The sequence below is a fragment of the Engystomops pustulosus genome, unplaced genomic scaffold, assembly GCF_040894005.1.
Source record: "Engystomops pustulosus unplaced genomic scaffold, aEngPut4.maternal MAT_SCAFFOLD_909, whole genome shotgun sequence".
In the NCBI taxonomy this organism is placed as follows: Eukaryota; Metazoa; Chordata; class Amphibia; order Anura; family Leptodactylidae; genus Engystomops; species Engystomops pustulosus.
This window is the reverse complement of record NW_027285788.1, coordinates 1-24,643: the sequence shown is the minus strand read 5'-3', so window position 1 is coordinate 24,643 and position 24,643 is coordinate 1. Positions and strand designations below refer to the sequence as shown.

The window sequence follows — 24,643 nt, the reverse complement described above, 5'->3', positions numbered from 1 at the left end:
TGGGTGTCAGGTCCCTATAAGGTGTCAGGATGTCAGCGTCTATTTCTCCCTGGAGGAGTGGGACTACATAGAAGGACACAAGGACCAGTACAAGGACATTATGATGGAGGACCACCCGCCCCTCGCCATACCAGGTAATGGAAGAAAAAACATTTTAAAGGCCACCCACAACATCTGGTGATCTCTCATACACAACATCTGTCTCCTACAGATAGATCCACTAAGAGAAATGACCAAACCAGATGCCCCCATGCTGTGCATACCCAGGATGCTACCATGGATGATCACTATGATCTCCAGGATGATCAGGTAGATGGCTCTGAGGTCTCATGGATTTTTTTTTTTAATAGTCGATTATAACAAAGTTATTTATAATTTGTGTTTGTTCAGGGTGAAGATCTGATCCACATTAAAGTTGAAGTCACGGAAGATGACAATGACATGGCGAATGATGAATCTAAGGAAGAGGAGTTGACCTTAGATATCGATCCGGGTGAGGAAGGAGAAACTTCATGACAGAACACTAAGCAGTATAGTAACAAATAACTATATAGAGTATAGATCTGACATGTGTCTCACAATTATTCCTTCATACACATCAATGGGATGACCCAAGACTCATGGATGGTCAGTAGGCAGGGCTGACCCCAGCACTGGGCAAACATGGGCATATGCCGGGGCCCAGAGCTGCTGGGAGTGCCCACATAAGGAATCCATAGGATAAGGGCGTGGGCTTTATCTAATGAATCCATAGTGGGGCTGTTTGATATGATAAACTAGGGAACAGGAGACTGTTGTAGTTTCTGAATGTTTAATGCTGCCACGTGAGTTCACTGCAAAGGGGCCCAGTGAGGCTCTGTCACCCAGGGGCCTACTGAAACCTGGAGCCAATCCTGTCAGTAGGTCCCATAGAAAGAGGATTGGCTGACATACCTCCTATAGCATGACAAGCTTGAGACTTCTTATAGTCGGTTGGGAAAATAAGTTTTAGCTTTAGATTTTACCATCCATGATTTTTTTGTTCTCATTTCAGGTACCCCCACGTCTTCAGATCCCCCTAATCAACACCTGATTTTACCTCCTGATTGTAAAACTACAGTTAACAACTTTACACAAAATTTTCCAGGATATTTATTTGCTTCAGACCTATCATCAAACCTTTCTAGTAGTCATCTACAACTTAGCCCTTCATATGATGAGGAGCACTCTTTGCATAATTCATTAATTTCAGCTCAAACAGATGGGAGATCGCACCCTTGTTTTGACTGTGGAAAGTGCTTCAAAAATAGGACCAATCTTCTTCGGCACGTGAGAATTCACACCGGGGAGAAACCATTTCCGTGTTCTGATTGTGGCAAATGTTTTACTCAGAAAAGTGGTTTCCTTCAGCACCAGAGAATTCACACAGGGGAGAAGCCATTTTCGTGTTCGGAATGTGGTAAACGTTTTCGTCTGAAGTCCACTCTCGCTCAGCATCAGAAAATTCACACGGGAGAGAAGCCATTTTCATGTTCAGAATGCGAGAAATGGTTTGCCAGGAAATCGGAACTTTTTAGACACGAGAGAACGTATCACGCGAGCGATAAACCATTTCTGTGCACAAAGTGTGGAGAAAGTTTTGTAAGGCAATCCGATTTTATCCAACATCAGAACATTCACACCGGAGAGAAGTGTTTCTCGTGTTCGGAGTGTGACAAGTGCTTTACCAGACGGTCTAACCTCGTGAAACACCAGAGGACTCACACGGGGGAAAAACCTTTTTTGTGTTCAGAGTGCGGAAAAAGTTTTGCGAAAAAGTGTAAACTTGTGAAACACTTGAAGATCCACGCAGGGGAGAAACCGTTTTCGTGTTCCGAGTGTGGGAAATGCTTCATGTTAAAGTTTAACCTTGTTACGCATCAAAAAATCCACACTGGGGAGAAGCCATTCTCCTGTCCCGAGTGCGGCAAGTGTTTCTCTCGGAAGGCTAACCTTGTCGAACATCAAAGAATCCACATGGGGGTAAAGAGATTTTCCTGCTCTGTGTGTGGAAAGAGGTTTTCGCATAAAACGGCCGTCGTACAACACGAGAGGAGTCACGTAGGAGAGAAACCCTTTGCCTGCTCCGAGTGCGGCAAATGTTTTACACGGAAAGCCAGCCTGATAGAACATGGCAGTATTCACACGGGGGAGAAGCCGTTCTCCTGCTCTATGTGCGGGAAGCGGTTTTCGCACAAGTCCGTTCTCGTTCAGCACGAACGCTCCCACATGGGGGTAAAGCCGTTTTCCTGCTCTCTGTGTGGCAAGTGTTATACGCGGAAGTCTTACCTTGTCGATCATCAGAAAGTATGCAAGTTTGAGAAGTTGCCCACGTGAGACGCGTTCTTCTGTATATGGGTCAACCGAATATCAAGATCTCTCCCAAGGTGACATTGATGTTTTCCTAGAAAGCCTTGTCCCTTGAAATACCGTACACACACTAATTATATGTCATGTATAAACGGAACAGAAATAAAGGTTTTTTTCAATGGGGGTCAGTCATATTGGGGGTCATTTACTAAGGGCCCAATTCGCGTTTTCCAGACGTATTTCTGATTTGTGCCGATTTCCCCTGAATTGCCCCGGATTTTGGCGCAAGCGATCGGATTGCGGCGCATCGGCGCTGGCATGCACGTGACGGAAATTGGGGGGCATGGCCGAACGAAAACCCGACGGATTCGGAAGAACCGCCGCAATTTAAAAAAAAAGTTCGCTGGACTCGCGCTTACCTTCACTAGGAATAGGCCAGTGAATTTCAGGGCATTCCGGCGGGCCTCGGGGAACTTCAGCGCAGCAGCGACATCTGGTGGACGTCGGAGGAACTGCCTTAGTGAATCCCGGCCGGACACGAATCCACCGCAGAGAACGTGCCACTGGATCGCGAATGGACCGGGTAAGTAAATCTGCCCCATTATGTTATGTTATTATGATAAGAAAATGACTATGCTCCATACACCCATAGAGGTCTATGGCATCCAGTGGTGGTGAGGGGAGCACACAGGGCAACACCTAAAGCTTAATTAAAGGGAACCTGTTCACAGGTTTTACCCCACTAAACTACTAGTCCCCTCAGGTTGGGGATGAAATGTCCTTTATACAATTCCCTTTTTATGTGAAATTCCACCCATTTACCTATAATTATAACTCTGGTCACCTCATTTTCACATGGGATGAGTCAAGTTTAGCGCTTCATATGCCCTAATTGTCTGTTTTATGGCATCTAGAAACGTGCTGCTTGTGTCATATTAAAGATAAGAATCTTTCAGATCAGGCTGATGGTTCTTTGAGCTAAAGAACGGGACATAAAGGCAGTTAAAAATAAGCAGGAACTGGATCTTTATCTGCATCTTGCATTTCCAACTGCGTCTGTATAATAATAATCTCTATATTTATATAGCGCCAACCTATTCCACAGTGCTGCACGGAGCTTTCCAAATCAGTCCCTGTCCCCATGGGGCTCACAATCTAATCATGAGATCTGAAAGAGGAAGTTCTTCAGTTTAATATGACACCAGCAATTTTATTGCATTTGGAATATTTTTCCCGCTTCCCTCGCATAGAATATTCAATACCATCACTATGAAGCGCAATTTGTTACGCAGAAAACATACAGCCCTCATACAGCTCTGTACATGGAAAAATAAAAAGGGAGTGAAAAATTAAAACGCAATAACGAAAAAGGGCTGCGGGGGAAGGGTTTAATGCGTTTTGTTAACGCATGCGTTAACATAGCATTAACTACTGTAAACAGTAATGTTATCAGGCAAATAACTTCTCCTCAGCTGTTGCAGGGCCGGCTCCAGGTTCAAGTAGGTCCCTGGGCGAGAGAGCCTGAGGGCGCGTTCACACGTTGCGTTTTGGTTGCGTTTTCATTGCGTTTGAAACACATTACAACAGCTGATGAGAGGTAATTTGCCTAATTACAATACCGTTTACGTTTGTTGACACAATGTTAACGCATGTGTTAAAACACATGCGTTAATATCGCGTTTACAATACATTTTGTAAATGTAAATGTTAACAGTGATGTAATTAGGCAAATCACCTCTCCTCAGCTGTTGTATATGTGTTTCAAACGCAATGAAAACGCAGGTCAAAACGCAACGTGTGAACGCGCCCTCAGGGTGCATTCACACGATGCATTGCGTCGCGTTGTGCGTTGCGTTTTTGATGCATTACACTGGCTTCAGCCGTGATTACATGCTAAGGTTACATTGCGTTTTAGCAGATGCAGTGGAAATGCAATGCAACCTTAGCATGTAATCAAGGCGGAAGCCAGTGGAACGCATCAAAAACGCAACGCATTGTGTGAATGCGCCCTTAGTGGGACTCCCCCTTATTAGCAAGACTGTTTCTGAGGGGGAAGGTGACCTCATTCAGAAGTCTGCATCTCCAAATTTGCGGCCGCATGTACGTCCCCATAGACGGCAATAGCGGCGCGGCGCAGATGCGGTGCCACACATGTGTGGCACCGATCCGGCCCGCACACCGCAAAAAGAAAGAGCATGCTCTATCTTTTGGCGTGTGTGCGGCCGTGCGCCGCTATTCTCTATGGAGGGAGGAGGGGCGCACGGCGGGCATACCGCTGTGTGAATGTACCCTTATACCCCTGCCCAGTATCTGGCATTTAGACAATACAAGATACCGGGTGCTGGTCTCTAAATGGGGTCAAGGCGCTACGTCTGAGAGCACCCTAATACAATCCACCTATAGTAGGAGGAGTCTGTGTGATGTGTGAAAGCGCCTGTAGCCCCCCCGAGCGGACGCCACCAGCAGTCCGGGTCCATGTCCCTAGAGGTCTATACAAATAACCTGGAACACCCATTGATGAACAAAGAGGAAAGAAGTTGTAATGAAATAATCACAAAGCCAGGAAGCATTCGAGGCAATAACTACAACTCCAAACATGTCCAGGCTGTTATTATTTGATATCAGAGGACATTACACGAGGAGAGGAATACAACTCCCAGCATGTCCAGGCTGTTCTTATGTTATATCAGAGGAGAGGCCTACAACTCCCAGCATGCACGGGCTGTTCTTATGTGATATCAGAGGACTAGAACCCCCAGCATGCCCAGGCTGGTATTATGTGATATCAGAGAAGATGACTACATCTCCCATCATGTCCAGGCTGGTATTATGTGATCTCAGAGAAGAGGACTACATCTCCCATCATGTCCAGGCTGGTATTATGTGATATCAGAGAAGATGACTACATCTCCCATCATGTCCAGGCTGGTATTATGTGATCTCAGAGAAGAGGACTACATCTCCCATCATGTCCAGGCTGGTATTATGTGATATCAGAGAAGAGGAGTACAACTACCGTCACGTACAGGCTGTGATATTAGAGGCGAGGACTACAACTCCCAGCATGGTCAGGTTGTTGTTATGTGATATCAGAGGACTACATCTCCCAGTATGTCCAGGCTGGTATTATGTGATATCAGAGAAGAGGACTACAACTCCCAGCATGTCCAGGCTATAGATTCTCCTCACACGATGACATCATCACAGGTCCTTTCGCAGTGTACTGCTGATCGCTGCCCTGTCATGTGACTGATCACATGATGCTGACATCATCTCAGGTCCTGCGCCGTCTCCATGTGAAGTCCTGGCCGGGTGTGTATGACTGGTAGTCAGTGCGGGGAGGAGGGAGGGTGATACAGCCCGGGCTGTGACCTGGAGGAGACGCTAGCGGGATATGACCTGTGCGCGGGCTATATCTAGGGTTACATGTGGGGTCATATCTAGGGTTACATGTAGGGTTATATCTAGGGTTACGTGCAGGGTCACATCTAGGGTAACATGTAGGGTTGTATCTAGGGTTACATGTAGGGTCGTATCTTGGGTTACATGTAGGGTCATATCTAGGGTTACATGTAGGGTCATATCTAGGGTTACATGCAGGGTCATATCTAGGGTTACATGTGGGGTCATATCTAGGGTTACATGCAGGGTTATATCTAGGGTTACATGTGGGGTCATATCTAGGGTTACATGCAGGGTTATATCTAGGGTTACGTGCAGGGTCACATCTAGGGTAACATGTAGGGTTGTATCTAGGGTTACATGTAGGGTCATATCTAGGGTTACATGTAGGGTCATATCTAGGGTTACATGCAGGGTCATATCTAGGGTTACATGCAGGGTCATATCTAGGGTTACATGCAGGGTCATATCTAGGGTTACATGCAGGGTCATATGTAGGGTCATATCTAGGGTTACATGTAGGGTCATATCTAGGGTTATATCTAGGGTTACATGTAGGGTTATATCTAGGGTTACATGTAGGGTCATATCTAGGGTTACATGTAGGGTCATATCTAGGGTAACATGTAGGGTTATATGTAGGGTCACATCTAGGGTCACATGCAGGGACACATCTAGGGTTACATGCAGGGACACATGTAGGATCTCAGAACTCTGACATTTATCATCAGAGGGGGAAATTAATCCGGTGTAAAACTGATCACTGATCATTTAAACACTAAAAGGGAATCTGTCATTAGGTTTTTACATTTCACCCAATGACCGGTTCCTGCTGGATATTCAAGCTCATTTCAAAGCTGTAAGGGTACATTCACACTGCCGCCAGGATTTCCTACTTACCTGCGTTTCAAAAAGATATTCGATGGGAAATAAACAGTAATAATAACTGAACATAACGGGTGACTGTGTCCCATACAAACTTCACTTTCAATACATCTAATGCTTCTACATCTGTCTAATCTATCCTGCTCATCCCTCACATCTATATGTCTGTCCCTCATAGATGTCATCTACAGATCTCTTATTTCTATATGTCCACCCATCGCTCTCTATACAGGCAGTCCCCGGGTTACGTACAAGATAGGTTCCATAGGTTTGTTCTTAAGTTGAATTTGTATGTTAGTCGAAACTGTATATTTTATCATTGTAGATCCATACACAAAAAAAATACATTCGCCAGTGAGAATTGGAGTTTCCAAATTTTTTATTGTATATAAGGATTATAATAATTATTATTTATATAGCGCACACAGATTAAGCAGCGCAGCGCAGAGTTTTGCCAAATCAGTCCCTGCCCCCATGGGGCTCACAATCTATTCATCTTACCAGTATGTTTTGGAGTGTGGGAGGAAACTGGAGGACCCAGAGGAAACCCACACAAACACGGAGAGAACATACAAATTATCAATAAAGCTATATTACAGACATTTTACAGCTGATCAGTGCATTCACTGAGAGCTTCACCAAAGGTCACAGTGAGCAGAAGGGCCCGTCTGTAACTAGGGGTCATCTGTAATTCGGGTCTCCTTAAGTAGGGGACTGCCTGTACCTCACATTTATCTATAATCCATCATTCATTTTCGATTTTTATATATTAAGATAAAACTGACACTTACTATCCATCCCCACTGACTTCAATGTAAAAGATAACTTAATATCATCCGTTATGGTCAGTTGGTCATCATCTGTTAGGAATTAATTTTTTATTTTTTTTTAAAGTACTTCAAGCTCCAAAAAAATGGAGGAACAACAAATAAATGTCTTACCGATTACAACGGATGACATAGAAACTTGCATTGATTCCAATGGAATTTATAATAGATCCGTTCAACGTAAGTATTTTACAGTTTTAAGCAGAAGGTAGGATAGGAAAAGCTGACGATAGTGTGAACTTAGCCTAATAATCACAATTTGTTGCTCAGCTCAACATAAAATAAAGTTTTAAAGTGTAACTGTAAAGCTGTAGTGATTTTACTAAATTATTATATGTGATTCCCCCTCTGATGCTACTTTGTGCTTCTCATCCTTTTCTCTCTGGCATTTTCTGTTCCGAATGTGTTTGACAAAAATCTTTCTCACCAGAGGTGAAGTGGGCGGAGACAAATATCTGTCAGTCTGTGCCCCCAGGCTGAGGCCAGTTAGCTTGCCCACAGATCCCATGATGCCTCGTGTGCTCTTAAAGTAATTTAGCATTAAATCCATTTAGTTTCCCACAAGTAAATCCAGTGAACACTGAACAGAGCACATACAGGATGTATATGGTGACAGCCTGGCAGCTTCCATCACATGCAGGAGCAGGGGACATGTACAGTACATACAGGATGTATATGGTGACAGCCTGGCAGCTTCCATCACATGGAGGAGCAGGGACATGTACAGTACATACAGGATGTATATGGTGACAGCCTGACAGCTTCCATCACATGGAGGAGCAGGGGACATGTACAGTGTATACAGAATGTATATGGTGACAGCCGGGCAGCTCCATCACATGGAGGAGCAGGGGACATGTACAGTACATACAGGATGTATATGGTGACAGCCGGGCAGCTTCCATCACATGGAGGAGCAGGGGACATGTACAGTACATACAGGATGTATATGGTGACAGCCTGGCAGCTTCCATCACATGGAGGAGCAGGGGACATGTACAGTACATACAGGATGTATATGGTGACAGCCTGACAGCTTCCATCACATGGAGGAGCAGGGGACATGTACAGTACATACAGGATGTATATGGTGACAGCCCGGCAGCTTCCATCACATGGAGGAGCAGGGGACATGTACAGTACATACAGGATGTATATGGTGACAGCCTGGCAGCTCCATCACATGGAGGAGCAGGGGACATGTACAGTACATACAGGATGTATATGGTGACAGCCTGGCAGCTTCCATCACATGGAGGAGCAGGGGACATGTACAGTACATACAGGATGTATATGGTGACAGCCTGGCAGCTCCATCACATGGAGGAGCAGGGGACATGTACAGTACATACAGGATGTATATGGTGACAGCCTGGCAGCTTCCATCACATGGAGGAGCAGGGGACATGTACAGTACATACAGGATGTATATGGTGACAGCCTGGCAGCTCCATCACATGGAGGAGCAGGGGACATGTACAGTACATACAGGAGCACATACACATAAAGTGTTTGCGCCAGTTTTGTATCGTGGCTGCACTGTGTCTATATATATACTGCGCATAAAAGGGCATTTTTCTGTTTAGTCAGACCGTGCGCCATAAGTCTGTCATATGTGCGCCACAATTGTGCAGCAAGTTCACTGTTTTTGAAGAATGTGGCCCCTTCTCTTCATGTTGTATGTAACAATATTCTAATTTTAAGGAATTTTAGTAATAATCGTCCAGCACAAATCAAGGTACAAGGCAAGTTTACATCCCAAATAAAAGGATGTACAATTTCCCCCGTGTGGGCACCAAGTGTGGACCCTTCAGCTGATCCTACATAATACATTTCCATCTTGATCCAGCAAGGATGGACAAGGGCAAGAAAGGGATCACCAGAAGTATACTGAAGTTAACCCTGGAGATCATCTACTTGTTGACTGGAGAGGTGAGGAAGTCGCACAATATCTTTTGGATGTGGTCATGTACTAATTTTCCTAGCAAATTGATGTTCTGCTCCCCACTTCATTTCCCATAATTCCTGCTTCTTGGTTTTAAGACCGTGTAATGGGGGTGTGACCTAGCCGATTTTGCATATAACTTCCGACCCCAATCCTTTGTATTGGCTCATAACCATAAGGTGGCTGAGCCGCCTGCCCACACCCCGAAAGATTGAGCAGGTCCTGCTCCTGCCATCATTTCCCATTGACATTGTTGGTGCGAGTGTTGCTCCTGTTTGAGCCCCACAATGTGCTCACCTGAAGCCTCTTTATATCCTACTTAATATATTTATGTGAAAAAGGAGATCAACCATTTGCATGGTATAGATTTGAAATCCATCAAGTTGAGGTCTGTTGTTGCTGGAGAAATGTACGTAGTAATATTTATCAGAGTCTCTCCATACACAGGATTACACAATAGTGAAGACCTCTGATAAGTCTGTGCCCCCTATCAGCCACCCTGATGTATCTGGTGCAAGGAGCCAGAGCTCCATCATGGAGCCTCTACTTCCATCACTGACACGTGAGAGGAACATGGAGCAGAAGATACTGGAGCTCACACACAAGATCCTGGAGCTGCTGAGCGGAGAGGTGAGCGCTGCAGGGGATGCTGGGACATTATACAAAGGGTGATGTGTCTGGGTGATGACTGTATCATTGTGGTTGTCAGGTTCCTATAAGATGTCAGGATGTCACTGTCCATTTCTCCCTGGAGGAGTGGGACTACATAGAAGGACACAAGGACCAGTACAAGGACGTCATGACGGAGGACCACAAGACCTTCATACCACAAGGTAAGAGAAGACTTCCCTTGATGGTAAAAGAGATAGAAGCTTTGAGGATCCTTACACCCCAGTATCATCTGACCATCACATTTACACTTCGGAGTCACTGTGTCTCCTACAGATGGATCCAGTAATAGATGTTCACCAGAAGGATGTCTTGTGTCTGTCCCTGGTTATCCAGAGGAGGATCTCTATGAGCTCCAGGATGAGCAGGTAGATGGAGATGAAGTCGAGTAACACTCAGATAAAAGACCTTGGTGATCTCAGAAATGGTTTGTTTTTGTCTTCTCTGTTAAGGATGAAGATTTACTGAATGTTAAAGTTGAGGTTATAGATGAAGATGAAGAGCTGTTCATGACGACTGGTTGGTGGAGTAAGAAGGGGGAGGTTTTGATTGATAGTAACGGAGAGAGTCGTTTAGAGGGTCCCATAGATAAACAGTAAAAATCACAAACATGTTGGGTATCAGCGCGTCCCAAAATGCTGAATCTATCAAAAAATAAAAACGGTTATTCCTGGTGCTAAACCGCCTAATGGAAAATAGCGCCCAAATGACCGAAACGCCACATTGATGACATTTTACATCACACTAAAATTTTTTATAGAAAGTGATCAAAGGGTTGCAAAGTCCTCAAAATCAAGGGACTAAAAACGTCAGCTCATCTCACAAAAAATCTTTTTGGTTTGGCGGATTAAGCTGCCGCTGAAAATCACATCCTATTTTATCCAATTGTACTTGAAGAAGGGCTGATTAGCCCGAAACGCGTCTACTATGGAATAAAGCATTTTAACCCCTTAACGCTCTGCGCCGTAGCTCTACGGCGCAGAGGTATAAGGGTTGTATGAAGAGGGCTCACAGGCTGAATCCTCTTCATACAGAGGTGGGGGTTTTTGCATTTTGCACAAAACCCCCACCGCTAATAACCGCGGTCGGTGCTAGCACCGATCGCGGCTATTAACCCTCTAAACGCCGCCGGCAAAGTCGCCGGCGGCGTCTAAAAGACGGCGGCGCACGGGCGGCGTCATCTTTTTTTCGATCGCCACGCCCCCGAACGTCATCGGGGGGCGGCGATCGGTTACCATGGTAGCCTCGGGTCTTCTTTTGACACGAGGCTACATGGTTTATGCAGGTTCGTTACAATGAGCCAGTGGCTCATTGTAATGTATGACCTGCAAAAATGCCATATATTGCAATACTGTAGTATTGCAGTATATGGTAGGAGCGATCTGACCATCTAGGGTTAATGTACCCTAGATGGTCTAAAAGATAGTGAAAAAAAAAAGTTTAAAAAATAAAAAAAAATAATAAAATATTAAAAGTTCAAATCACCCCCCTTTCCCTAGAACGGATATAAAACATATCAAACAGTAAAAATCACAGACATATTAGGTATCGCCGCGTCCCAAAATGCCCGATCTATCAAAATATAAAAACGGTTACGGCCGGCGGTGACCTCCGGGGCGGGAAATGGCGCCCAAATGTCCGAAATGCGACTTTTACACCTTTTTACATAACATAAAAAATGAAATAAAAAATGATCAAAATGTCGCACAGACCTCAAAACGGTAGCAATGAAAACGTCGCCTCATTTTGCAAAAAATGACCCCACACACATTTCCGTGCGCCAAAGTATGAAAAAGTTATTAGCGTCAGACGATGGCAAAAAATTTTTCTTTTTTGTACACATTCGTTTAATTTTTGAAAATGTATTAAAACACAATAAAACCTATATAAATTTGGTATCACCGCGATCGCACCGAACCAAAGAATAAAGTAGGCGTGTTATTTGGAGCGAAGAGTGAAAGTCGTAAAAACTGAGCCCACAAGAATGTGACGCATGTGCGTTTTTTTAAAAAATTTTCCACATTTGGAATTTTTTTTCAGCTTCGCAGTACACGGCATGTTAAAATAAATAACATTACAGGAAAGTAAAATTTGTTACACACAAAATAAGCCCTCACACAGGTCTGTACACGTAAAAATGAAAAAGTTATGGATTTTTGAAGTTGGAGAGCGAGAAATTAGCCGAAAAACCCTCCGTCCTTAAGGGGTTAACCTTCTTGAAGACCCTTGTCCGAATAGCGCCGTTCCAGCCCACTTTTGGTTTTCTAAAACCACCTCTTCTGTCTATTGAAGTATGAAAAAGCATCAGAAGATGGTGAAATGAAATATTTTTTGTACAGATTGTTTTAATTTTTGAAAACGTTTTAAAACACAATAAAACCTATATAAATTTGGTATCTCCGTGATTGTACCAAACCAAAGAATGAAGTAGACATCATTTGGAGCGCATAGTGAAAGTCGTAAAAACTGATCCCACAAGAAATGCGTTTTTTTTTTGCACCACATTTTGGAATTTTCTTTCCAGTACGCGGCATGGAATAATAAGTAATGTCAATGAGAGGTAAAATTTGTTATGCAAAAAATAAGTATTCACACAGCTCTGTACATGGAAAAATCGAAAAGTTATAGATTTTTAAAGTAACTGTGACTTGAAAGGGGCTAAAGTAAGTAGCAGGACTGCTGAATACCCTGATGAACATTCAGGGATTATCCATAGGCAGTAAAAGGCACATTTACTTACCCGGCCGCTGGAGTTTACCAAAAGTGCATTGTCCGACGATAATGCACTGTGCCGCGATTCACTAAGATCGTGCGCCCGATATCCCGCATGTGTCGCTTCTCCCGCTCAGGTCCGACAGACTTCACCTTCTTCTTCCTGGTGCATGTAAGTGCTTGGGCTTGTGACACAATTTGAATATTAAATCCAGTGCCCAGTCCGAATCAGTCGAATCATCCGACGGCACGCCCCCGGTCTCTGTCGCATGGAAGCAGCGTAGCTGTGCACAATCCCAGCACAGAAACTTGCTAAATACCTGTACAAGCCCTGCAATCCCCAAAAAAGGTGCACAGTCCGAAAAAAGTCAGCAACTAAGGAGACCCTTAGTCAATGAGCCCCAGTGTCTTCTGCTGGATGATACATGTGACATATTGGGGCAGATTTACTTACCTGGTCCATTCGCAATCCAGCGGCACGTTCTCTGCGGTGGATTGGGGTCCGGCCGGGATTCACTAAGGTAGCTCCTCCGATGTCTACCAGGTGGCGCTGCTGCGCTGAAGTCCGGCCTATTCCTGGTGAAGGTAAGTGCAAGCTCCGCGACACTTTTTGTTTTTTAAATGAGGCGTTTTTTCCGAATCCGTCGGGTTTTCGTTCGGCCACGCCCCCCGATTTCCGTCGCGTGCATGCCAGCGCCAAAATCCCGGGGCAACTCAGGGAAAATCGGTGCTAATCGGAAAAATTTGGGTAACACGTCGGGAAAACGCAAATCGGGCCCCTAGTAAATGACCCCCAATGTAAGACTTTCTAGTTTCTTGACACCTCCTATTACTACTAGTTTACAAACCCTTGATAAGTGTGGTGCAGGGAAATGAATGTGCATTTACGACAGAATTCTGTCAGATTTGAATTTAATGTAATTAGTCAGTGTGTGTCTCCTGCAGGTGGACCCAATGATAGAAAGCCCCCAGAGAGAGGTCCAGGGGGAAATCACAGTATTCTGTGTGCTCAGCAGGTAGATGGGATTATAATGGCATGTATCCTTTACACTGTATCCAGTTATTTGTTGTATTCATTGTGCATCTCTCGTATCAGGGCGAAGATCTGCTAGATATTAAATTGGAGGAAGTAGAGCCATATATGAGCAGTGACCTGTGCTGTGCGGATGAGGAGAATTCTGGGGATATTGGAGAAGGTGATTAAAAACCACTACAATCACAAGAAACTAAAGCTCTGCAATGGAGACTTAGAGTAAAGAGGATTTGTTGCCCCACAAACCATCAGATGAATGGGGCTGTGATGACTCCATGGGGGACATTTACTATGGCGTTTCCGCCAGTTTTGTGGCGCTCTCACCACATGTTCTGCTCTCCTACCTATTTATTAGCTGGCGGCGCCAGAAAAAATGACTTTTTCCGTCTGCTCCGACTCTTCTCCGAAAAGGGGTGTGGCTTTGGCGGAGTGGAAACTCAGACACAATTAATATGTGTCGCAGCCCTTTTTGGGCGCTGTAAACTGGCGCAAAGTAGACCAAAAGAAAACTGCTCTAGCAGGGACTGTTGGACACATTTCTGGTGCTCGGGACAGATTTTGGTCCCAGGGACAGAAAATGGTCTCAGCACCAGAAATGTATCTGCACAGCTCTACAATATTACATGTGTGTCTTCTTTCCCAGAGCAGGTCGGTAACAAAGCCAATGCAGACACCGACACTTTAAGTAAATGTCCCCCCATGTTTTGCCACTGTTAAAGTGTAACCGTCATTTGAGATTATGTTTCTCCCTTTCACAGGTATGTGTATTCCAGCCTGTACAGTGTGTGTCTATGGAGGCTGAATGAGCTCACATCTAATCTCCCTGTGTTTGGTTACACAGCTCTGAGAAAGGAGGATTAACCCCTTCACTTTCAGCTTGATGTTTGAATATAGTGCTCATAGCATACTACAGCCAGGGAGAGATCAGATCTGCCATAACAACGTAGAAGTACCATTGTAACTAAGGGGCACTTTGCAGAGTTTCTTAATGCAGTATGTTACAAAAATGTTCACAGCACTCCCTCCCCCACACACACAATATCAGAAATCATCTAAAATGACGGTCACTCTTCAAGAACATTTCTGTTATTCGAGTACATTCCATGTCCACAATATGATCGTCCTCACTGTCTAAAAGTGAAATAATTGAAATAATTTTTTCTTCCTGACAGATAAAACCTGGGCGGAGGTTAGCTGTGTAATTCCAGTTCATGAATCTGAGGATACAAACACCTTGCAGAATTTTTCAAGAGAAAACCTCTTTACCCTAAATGATTATTTAGGATTCCACACTACAGATCTATCCTATAATCATTCCGCTGGTCAGTCACAGACCGGGGGTAAAATGTTTCCATGTGCTGAGTGTGGGAAAAGATTTACCAAGAACTCAAATCTTTTCCTACACAGAAGAATTCACACGGGGGAGAAGCCATACACCTGTTCAGAATGTGGGAAACAGTTTGCTCGTAAATCAGGCCTTGATCAGCATGAGAGAAGTCACACGGGGGAGAAGTTATTCTCCTGTTCAGAATGTGGAAAAAGTTTTATGCGAAAATCATTTCTTTCTAGACATAAAATCATTCACACGGGAGAGAAGCCATTTGCTTGTTCCAAATGTGGGAAATGTTTTACCCAGAAGCATTCTCTCGTTGAACATCTGCGAATTCACACAGGGGAGAAGCCATATTCGTGCTCCGAGTGTGGAAAATGTTTTACCCAGAAATCATCTCTTGTTAAACATCAGAGATTTCACTCAGGAGAGAGGCCGTATCCGTGTTTAGAGTGCGGAAAATGTTTCATTACTAAAGCAAAACTTGGGGACCATCAGAGAAGTCACACAGGGGAGAAGCCATTCTCATGTTCCGAATGTGGGAAGTATTTCATAACTAAAGCCAAACTCAGGGATCATCAGAGATGTCACACCGGGGAAAAACCTTTTCCATGTTCTGAATGTGGGAAATGTTTTACACAAAATTTCGATCTTGTTGAACATCGAAGAATTCACACGGGGGAAAGGCCATTTTCTTGTTCTGAATGTGGGAAATGTTTTATTAGAAAAGCCAAACTGCAGATTCATCAGAGAATCCACACAGGGGAGAAGCCATTTGTATGTTTGGAATGTGGTAAAGGTTTTACTCAGAAGTCAAATCTTGTTAAACATCAGAGAATTCACATGGGGGAGAAACCATATGCATGTCGAGAATGCGGGAAATGCTTTTCCAGAAAATCAATTCTTGATCAACATCAGTTATTACATACAGGAGAGAGGCCGTTTTCATGTCCAGCATGTGGGGAAGGTTTCAGGAACAAATCCAGACTTTTAAGTCATCAAGTTATTCATTCAAGGTGAAAATCTTTTTGGATTTCTGTTTCTGAGGACAGTTTTGTACGCGACCTATAACTAAGACTACAGGCAGTCCCCGGGTTACGTACAAGATAGGGTCCAGAGGTTTGTTCTTAAGTTGAATTTGTATGTAAGTGGAAACTGTATATTTTATCATTGTAGATCCAGACAAAAAAATGTTTGGCCCAGTGACAATTGGAGTTTAAACATTTTTTGGTGTAATGGGACCAAAGATTATCAATAAAGCTTCATTACAGACACCTTACAGCTGATCATTGCAGTCTGGGACTATAGTAACATCCAGAGAGGTCACCAGAGGTCACAGGGGTCTGTCTGTAACTATGGGTTGTCTGTAAGTCGGGTGTCCTTAAGTAGGGGACCGTCTGTATTGTTTTCACTTTGAGATCTTCTTGTCTAAGTGGTTTACACCCTTCAACCATCATTTCAGGACTTGGCTCCAATGAAAGCTCCAAGGGTGCTAACTTTTGAGTAGTCCCTATTTAGTGTCCCAAGATAGTTGAGCGCAGTATAAGAGAGACCCTAAAAAAGAAGGTCAGAGGTCAATCTGAGCTCAGGGCAGGCAAAGTTATTCCAGTCCAGTTTTTGGCCAATAGGTCGGCTAAAGTTCTGAGAAATAAGTCGAGGTCAGAACATGGGTAAACAGAAAAGCACCTACCAGATGCACAAGGTTGCAGTATATTAGCATGCTACCAACCCCAAATGCAGGGGTTGGCCACAGCATGTCAGAGGGCCAGCACACCACACAGGCAAGAGCACCCACATGCAGGGAGAGCAGTATGGTGGACAGAGAGAGGATGTTGTAGTTGGTCAGTGCGACAGCGGCATTTAAACAACCTTCTGGGGGTCTCTCCTCCACAATCAGATGATTGCTTGTTCATGTCCCATGGTGGAGCTAATAAAAAAGTTAAAAACAAATGTTCTTTAATAAAAAATAAGTCCCATCAAGCCCCAAAGAGACGTATAAATGTGGGGTTTGTGGTATGATTTTGACTTTTTTTGCATTATAATAAATAATTATTATTATTATTTATTTACAGCGCTGCACAAAGCATGTCAACTTGGTCCGTGTCCCCATGGGGCTCACAATCTATTCACCTACCAGTATGTTTTGGAGTGTGGGAGGAAACCGAAGGACCCGGAGGAAACCCACGCAAACACGGAGAGAACATACAAACTCTTTGCAGATGTTGACCTGGGTGGGACTAGAACCCAGGACTCCAGCGCTGCAAGGTAGAAGTGCTACCCACTCAGCCACCTGCAAAGAGTTTGTATGTTCTCTCCGTGTTTACGTGGGTTTCCTCCCACACTCCAAAACATACTGGTAGGTTGTTTAGATTGTGAGGCCCATTGGGGACAGGGACCAATTTGTCATGCTTTGTGCAGCGCTGCGTAATCTGTGTGCGCTATATAAAGAATTATTATTATTATTTATTATAATGCAAAAAAAGTCAAAATCATAAGACAACCCCCACATTTATACCATCACCATGTCCATTTTTTTTTTTTTTCAGTAAAACCCCTCAGTTCAGGTATTAAACAAGATATGTTTCTGCATCAGTGTCGCTACAGCATTATCAAGGTATGTTTGGTTCACAATGCATAAAAACAAATGGTAGATTTCCTTTAAGTGGCTACGTCCTGAAGGGGTTAAATAATCTCCCAAAAATATATTTACTTATAAAAATATAATTAAAAGTAAGAAATTAAATTGCCCCATTTTTCAAGAACATGTTGGGGATCCCTGCATGAAATCTATGAAAATATAAGAATGATTATTCCCTGCCATGCGCGGATAAAGGGGGTCATTTACTAAGGGCCCGATTCGCGTTTTCCCGAATATTTCACGGATTTTGACGCATCGGTGCCAGCGTGCACACGACAGAAATAGGGGGGCGTGGCCGAACGAAAACCCGACGGATTTGGAAAAACCGCCGCTGGTAAGGGGATCTGAACATGGTAATATGGGGGAGGGCATAATATCTTGTTTGAGAGCCGGATGGCGCTATTGAGTAAGGGGAGAAAGTGATTCCATGGTGGACTATACAAGTTGCTAAGGTTGATGCCACACATGGCGTTTTGAACCCGTTTTTGGTCTGTTTTTTAGCAAAAAACGCCATGTGTGGCATCAAAGAGGGAGATTTATCAGAAGTATCTGACATCTGAACTGTTCTGACTGACTATGGAACCAATCAGAGCTAAGCTTTTATTTTGTAAACACCTGTGGAAAAATGAAAGCTGAGCTCTAATTGGCTGCCATGGTTGACTGCTACTTCAGATACTTCTGATAAATCTCCCCCATAAAGTGTATAAGGAATAAAACGGCGCACAACCCCAGCACACACACCCCAGTAGATAGGTAACCACCACATACGCATCACTAGTAGATAGGTAACCCCAGCACATGCCCCCCAGTAGATAGGTAACCACAGCACAAGTCCCCCAGTAGATAGGTAACCCCAGCACATGCCCCCCAGTAGATAGGTAACCACAGCACATGCCCCCCAGTAGATAGGTAACCACAGCACAAGTCCCCCAGTAGATAGGTAACCCCAGCACATGCCCCCCAGTAGATAGGTAACCCCAGCACATGCCCCCCAGTAGATAGGTAACCCCAGCACACGCCCCCCAGTAGATAGGTAACCCCAGCACATGTCCCCCAGTAGATAGGTAACCCCAGCACATGCCCCCCAGTAGATAGGTAACCCCAGCACATGCCCCCCAGTAGATAGGTAACCCCAGCACATGCCCCCCAGTAGATAGGTAACCCCAGCACATGTCCCCCAGTAGATAGGTAACCCCAGCACATGCCCCCCAGTAGATAGGTAACCCCAGCACATGTCCCCCAGTAGATAGGTAACCCCAGCACATGCCCCCCAGTAGATAGGTAACCATCCCTTACGCCCCCCCAGTAGATAGGTAACCACTGCACATTCATCCCAGTAGATAGGTAGCCCCAGCACATGCCCCCCAGTAGATAGGTAACCATCCCTTACGCCCCCCCAGTAGATAGGTAACCACTGCACATTCATCCCAGTAGATAGGTAGCCACTGCTCCTGCCCCCCAGTAACTTGGGTGCTGTCAGACATATTGATTGAATCAAAGCGCACAGGGTTGTGCCACAACTGATCGATGTGTTTCTATGGAAATGCATGCGATCAGCAAACGGTGTCTTGTTTCTAACATGTGACCGCACCCTAAGGGTGAAGACACACATGGCGTTTTTGGGCCGTTTTTACTAAGTGCGTTTTCAGATCGTTAAAAACGCATGCGTTTTTGTCCGTTTTTCATTGCGCAATTTCGGTAAAAAAAAGGCCAAAAACGCATGCGTTTTTAAAAACGGATGCGTTTTTAACAATCTGAAAACGCACTAAGTAAAACGGGCCAAAAACGCCATGTGTGTCTTCACCCTAAGGCCGGCAGCACACGTGGCCTTTTGTACAGGTTTTTGAGCAGTACGTTAAACGCATGCGTTTTTGACCCGTTTTAATTAAGATAATTGGTATAACCGGTCAAAAACAGATGCATTTTCAAAAGTGCATGCGGTTTTTAACGGACTGCTTAAAAACGGCCCAAAAACGGGTTCAAAACGCCCCTTGTGCCGCCAGCCTAAGGGTGGGGTCATAGTCTGAAGCCTATGGAGTGCATTAAGACGCAGCAAAAAACGAGACAAAAAGCATCATGTGAACTCATCAGAGTGTAAGTGATTCTGCCTGTGGCTGTGTGTGCAGGAATATAATACTGAAGGTAGTGATACAAGTAATGTGTCATTCAGGAAAGATCCGGCTCTTATTCGCGAACAACGCGAGCCAGCCCCCCTCAGTGAGCCGCCGGCTCCCTTAACCCCGCCTCTAACCGGCTCACCACGCCCCCTTTAACCCGATACAATCAGGTTAAAAGTGGAGTGGTGTCCGGTGACTGACTGACCTGCGGCTCCCTATTATATAGTTAATAGAGACCGTTCAGGAGCCTAATGAGCCAGCTCACTAAGAAGAGCCGGACTTCCCATCACTAGTACAAGTCCTCCTCTTACACTGACGTCATACACAGCGGGAGCGTCTCCATTCTAGACACGCCTCTTGCAGCTGAGCAGCGCCAATCATTTAGAGACTAGAAGTCACATGTTTCTCAGAGGCAACAAGCGACGAGCGGAAGTGACGCTACCAGCAGCAGAGAACTTCCGGGGTGAGTGAGGCAGAGCTCAGTGTGTGCTGTGATAGCGCCTCCGCAGGCTGTGTAGTGCTCTGCAGCAGCGCTGCTTGTCCCCGGGCGTCCGTGCTGCGGGCTGTGTGACCCGCATGAGGTATATACAGGAAGCCTCCCCTGTGCACCCTGTATATGTCTCCTCAACTTATCCCTCACTGACAGGGATCATATTCATCCTGCCTGTGGGTCTACCCCGGAGCCGATTCCTAATGTCAGGGAGAAGGAGGTGATTCCTAATGTCAGGGAGGAGGAGGAGGTGATTCCTAATGTCAGGGAGGAGGAGGAGGTGATTCCTAATGTCAGGGAGGAGGAGGAGGTGATTCCTAATGTCAGGGAGGAGGTGATTCCTAATGTCAGGGAGGAGGAGGAGGTGATTCCTAATGTCAGGGAGGAGGAGGAGGTGATTCCTAATGTCAGGGAGGAGGTGATTCCTAATGTCAGGGAGGAGCAGAAGGTGATTCCTAGGGTCAGGGGAGGAGGAGGTGATTCCTAGGGTCAGGGGAGGAGGAGGTGATTCCTAGGGTCAGGGGAGGAGTAGATGATTCCTAGGGTCAGGGGAGGAGGAGATGATTCCTAGGGTCAGGGGAGGAGGAGATGATTCCTAGGGTCAGGGGAAGAGGAGGTGATTCCTAATGTCAGGGGAGGAGGAGGTGATTCCTAATGTCAGGGAGGAGGAGGTGATTCCTAGGGTCAGGGAGGAGGAAGAGGAGGTGATTCCTAATGTCAGGGAGGAGGAGGAGGTGATTCCTAATGTCAGGGAGGAGGAGGAGGTGATTCCTAATGTCAGGGAGGAGGAGGAGGTGATTCCTAATGTCAGGGAGGAGGTGATTCCTAATGTCAGGGAGGAGGTGATTCCTAATGTCAGGGAGGAGGTGATTCCTAATGTCAGGGAGGAGGTGATTCCTAATGTCAGGGAGGAGGTGATTCCTAATGTCAGGGAGGAGCAGGAGGTGATTCCTAGGGTCAGGGGAGGAGGAGGTGATTCCTAGGGTCAGGGGAGGAGGAGGTGATTCCTAGGGTCAGAGGAGGAGGAGGTGATTCCTAGGGTCAGAGGAGGAGGAGGTGATTCCTAGGGTCAGAGGAGGAGGAGGTGATTCCTAGGGTCAGAGGAGGAGGAGGTGATTCCTAGGGTCAGAGGAGGAGGAGGTGATTCCTAGGGTCAGAGGAGGAGGAGGTGATTCCTAGGGTCAGAGGAGGAGGAGGTGATTCCTAGGGTCAGAGGAGGAGGAGGTGATTCCTAGGGTCAGAGGAGGAGGAGGTGATTCCTAGGGTCAGAGGAGGAGGAGGTGATTCCTAGGGTCAGAGGAGGAGGAGGTGATTCCTAGGGTCAGAGGAGGAGGAGGTGATTCCTAGGGTCAGAGGAGGAGGAGGTGATTCCTAGGGTCAGGGGAGGAGGAGGTGATTCCTAGGGTCAGGGGAGGAGGAGGTGATTCCTAGGGTCAGGGGAGGAGGAGGTGATTCCTAGGGTCAGGGGAGGAGGAGGTGATTCCTAGGGTCAGGGGAGGAGGAGGTGATTCCTAGGGTCAGGGGAGGAGGAGGTGATTCCTAGGGTCAGGGGAGGAGGAGGTGATTCCTAGGGTCAGGGGAGGAGGAGGTGATTCCTAGGGTCAGAGGAGGAGGTGATTCCTAGGGTCAGGGGAGGAGGAGGTGATTCCTAGGGTCAGGGGAGGAGGAGGTGATTCCTAGGGTCAGGGGAGGAGCAGGGGGTGACTCCTAGGGTTAGGGAGGAGGTGACTCCTAGGGTCAGGGGAGGAGGAGGTGATTCCTAGGGTCAGGGGAGGAGGAGGTGATTCCTAGGGTCAGGGGAGGAGCAGGAGGTGATTCCTAGGGGAGGAGGTGATTCCTAGGGTCAGGGGAGGAGCAGGAGGTGATTCCTAGGGTCAGGGGAGGAGCAGGAGGTGATTCCTAGGGGCAGGGGAGCAGGAGGCGGTGATCCCTAATGTCAGGGGAGGAGCAGGAGGTGATTCCTAGGGTCAGGGGAGGAGCAGGAGGTGATTCCTATGGTCAGGGGAGGAGCAGGTGGTGATTCCTATGGTCAGGGGAGGAGCAAGAGGTGATTCCTAGGGTCAGGGGAGGAGCAGCAGGTGATTCCTAGGGTCAGGGGAGGAGCAGGAGGTGATTCCTAGGGTCAGGGGAGGAGCAGGAGGTGATTCCTAGGGGAGGAGGTGATTCCTAGGGTCAGGGGAGGAGCAGGAGGTGATTCCTAGGGTCAGGGGAGGAGCAGGAGGTGATTCCTAGGGTCAGGGGAGCAGGAGGCGGTGATCCCTAATGTCAGGGGAGGAGCAGGAGGTGATTCCTAGGGTCAGGGGAGGAGCAGGAGGTGATTCCTATGGTCAGGGGAGGAGCAGGTGGTGATTCCTATGGTCAGGGGAGGAGCAGGAGGTGATTCCTAGGGTCAGGGGAGGAGCAGCAGGTGATTCCTAGGGTCAGGGGAGGAGCAGGAGGTGATTCCTAGGGTCAGGGGAGGAGCAGGAGGTGATTCCTAGGGTCAGGGGAGGAGCAGGTGGTGATTCCTAGGGTCAGGGCAGGAGCAGGAGGTGATTCCTAGGGTCAGGGCAGGAGCAGGAGGTGATTCCTAGGGTCAGGGCAGGAGGAGGAGGTGATTCCTAGGGTCAGGGCAGGAGGAGGAGGTGATTCCTAGGGTCAGGGCAGGAGGAGAAGGTGATTCCTAGGGTCAGGGGGAAGGAGGAGGAGGTGATTCCTAGGGTCAGGGGGCAGGAGGAGGAGGTGATTCCTAGGGTCAGGGGGCAGGAGGAGGAGGTGATTCCTAGGGTCAGGGGGCAGGAGGAGGAGGTGATTCCTAGGGTCAGGAGGAGGAGGTGATTCCTGGGGGCAGGAGGAGGAGGTGATTCCTAGGATCAGGGGGCAGGAGGAGGAGGTGATTTCTAGGGTCAGGGGGGAGGAGGAGGTGATTCCTAGGGTCAGGGGAGGAGGAGGTGATTCCTAGGGTCAGGGGAGGAGGAGGTGATTCCTAGGGTCAGGAGGAGGAGGTGATTCCTAGGGTCAGGAGGAGGAGGTGATTCCTAGGGTCAGGGGGCAGGAGGAGGAGGTGATTCCTAGGGTCAGGGGGGAGAGGGAGGTGATTCCTAGGGTCAAGGGGAGGAGGAGGTGATTCCTAGGGTCAGGGGGGAGGAGGAGGAGGTGATTCCTATGGTCAAGGGGGAGGAGGAGGTGATTCCTATGGTCAGGGGGGAGGAGGAGGAGGTGATTCCTATGGTCAGGGAGGAGGAGGAGGTGATTCCTATGGTCAGGGGGGAGGAGGAGGAGGTGATTCCTATGGTCAGGGGGGAGGAGGAGGAGGAGGAGGTGATTCCTAGGGTCAGGGGGGAGGAGGAGGTGATTCCTAGGGTCAGGGGGGAGGAGGAGGAGGTGATTCCTAGGGTCAGGGGGGAGGAGGAGGAGGTGATTCCTAGGGTCAGGGGGGAGGAGGAGGAGGTGATTCCTAGGGTCAGGGGGGAGGAGGAGGTGATTCCTAGGGTCAGGGGGAGGAGGAGGTGATTCCTAGGGTCAGGGGGGAGGAGGAGGAGGAGGTGATTCCTAGGGTCAGGGGGGAGGAGGAGGAGGTGATTCCTATGGTCAGGGGGGAGGAGGAGGAGGTGATTCCTAGGGTCAGGGGGGAGGAGGAGGAGGAGGTGATTCCTAGGGTCAGGGGGGAGGAGGAGGAGGTGATTCCTAGGGTCAGGGGGGAGGAGGAGGAGGTGATTCCTAGGGTCAGGGGGGAGGAGGAGGTGATTCCTAGGGTCAGGGGGGAGGAGGAGGTGATTCTTAGGGTCGGGGGAGCGAATTCTAGGATCAGGCACAAATAATTAAATGACAGAGCAGAGATACTGCAGAATCCTTTGCAGGTCAGTGGTATCAGGAAGGCAGTCAGTGTCAGTATCTTCTGACGGTTCACATTGAACACCTGATACTGATCAGGTCACTGCCTCTCGGGGTGTCCTAGGATCTGAACATCGAGTCCAGTGGTTACTGAAGTTGGAGGAAGTCCAAGTTACAGTTTGAGATTTATGACTGGATTCACAGATTTCAAAAATAATAGTTAATACTTTGTTTTTCTTAATATTGAATAAATTATTGAATAATTAACACCAAGACAAACCCCACTTGGAGAGAACTTACCTGTGAATACAGTCTGACTCTAAATGTCAGGAGCAAGTGTCAGGGAGATCACCTCTAGGGTTGGGGACGAGAAGATGGTGTCATCTAAAGGACAATGGTCCTTCTGGTCAGTTCTAAGTTACCGTTGCACAAATTAAAGGGAACCTGTCCCCAG

The 24,643-nt window shown here is 46.8% G+C and overlaps 1 protein-coding gene across 4 annotated transcripts; it reads left to right on the top strand.

The window, feature by feature from the left end:
* The first annotated feature begins 14 nt into the window (after positions 1-14).
* On the top strand, positions 15-16,386 carry LOC140112586 (uncharacterized). Of its 4 annotated transcripts, none has more exons than XM_072132569.1 (9): positions 5,289-5,640; positions 9,292-9,374; positions 9,835-10,017; positions 10,097-10,220; positions 10,333-10,424; positions 10,509-10,584; positions 13,714-13,784; positions 13,865-13,964; positions 14,974-16,386. In XM_072132569.1, exons 1-9 carry the CDS (start codon positions 5,586-5,588, stop codon positions 16,149-16,151), a joined length of 1,962 nt encoding a protein of 653 aa, XP_071988670.1. In that variant the 5' UTR covers positions 5,289-5,585; the 3' UTR covers positions 16,152-16,386. The 4 variants fall into 4 exon arrangements, with proteins under 4 accessions (XP_071988673.1, XP_071988670.1, XP_071988671.1 ...); XM_072132570.1 differs by having other exon boundaries at positions 5,291-5,640; positions 10,509-10,575; XM_072132571.1 differs by having other exon boundaries at positions 5,579-5,640; positions 9,147-9,374.
* The last annotated feature ends 8,257 nt before the right edge of the window (positions 16,387-24,643 follow it).

Coding starts and splice junctions, on each gene's coding strand:
- LOC140112586 (XM_072132572.1), top strand. CDS start 101: ATGATGGAGGACCACCCGCCCCTCGCCATACCAG. Junction 135..211: donor CCCGCCCCTCGCCATACCAG/GTAATGGAAGAA, acceptor TGTCTCCTACAG/ATAGATCCACTAAGAGAAAT. Junction 2,326..15,128: donor ACCTTGTCGATCATCAGAAA/GTATGCAAGTTT, acceptor TCCGCTGGTCAG/TCACAGACCGGGGGTAAAAT.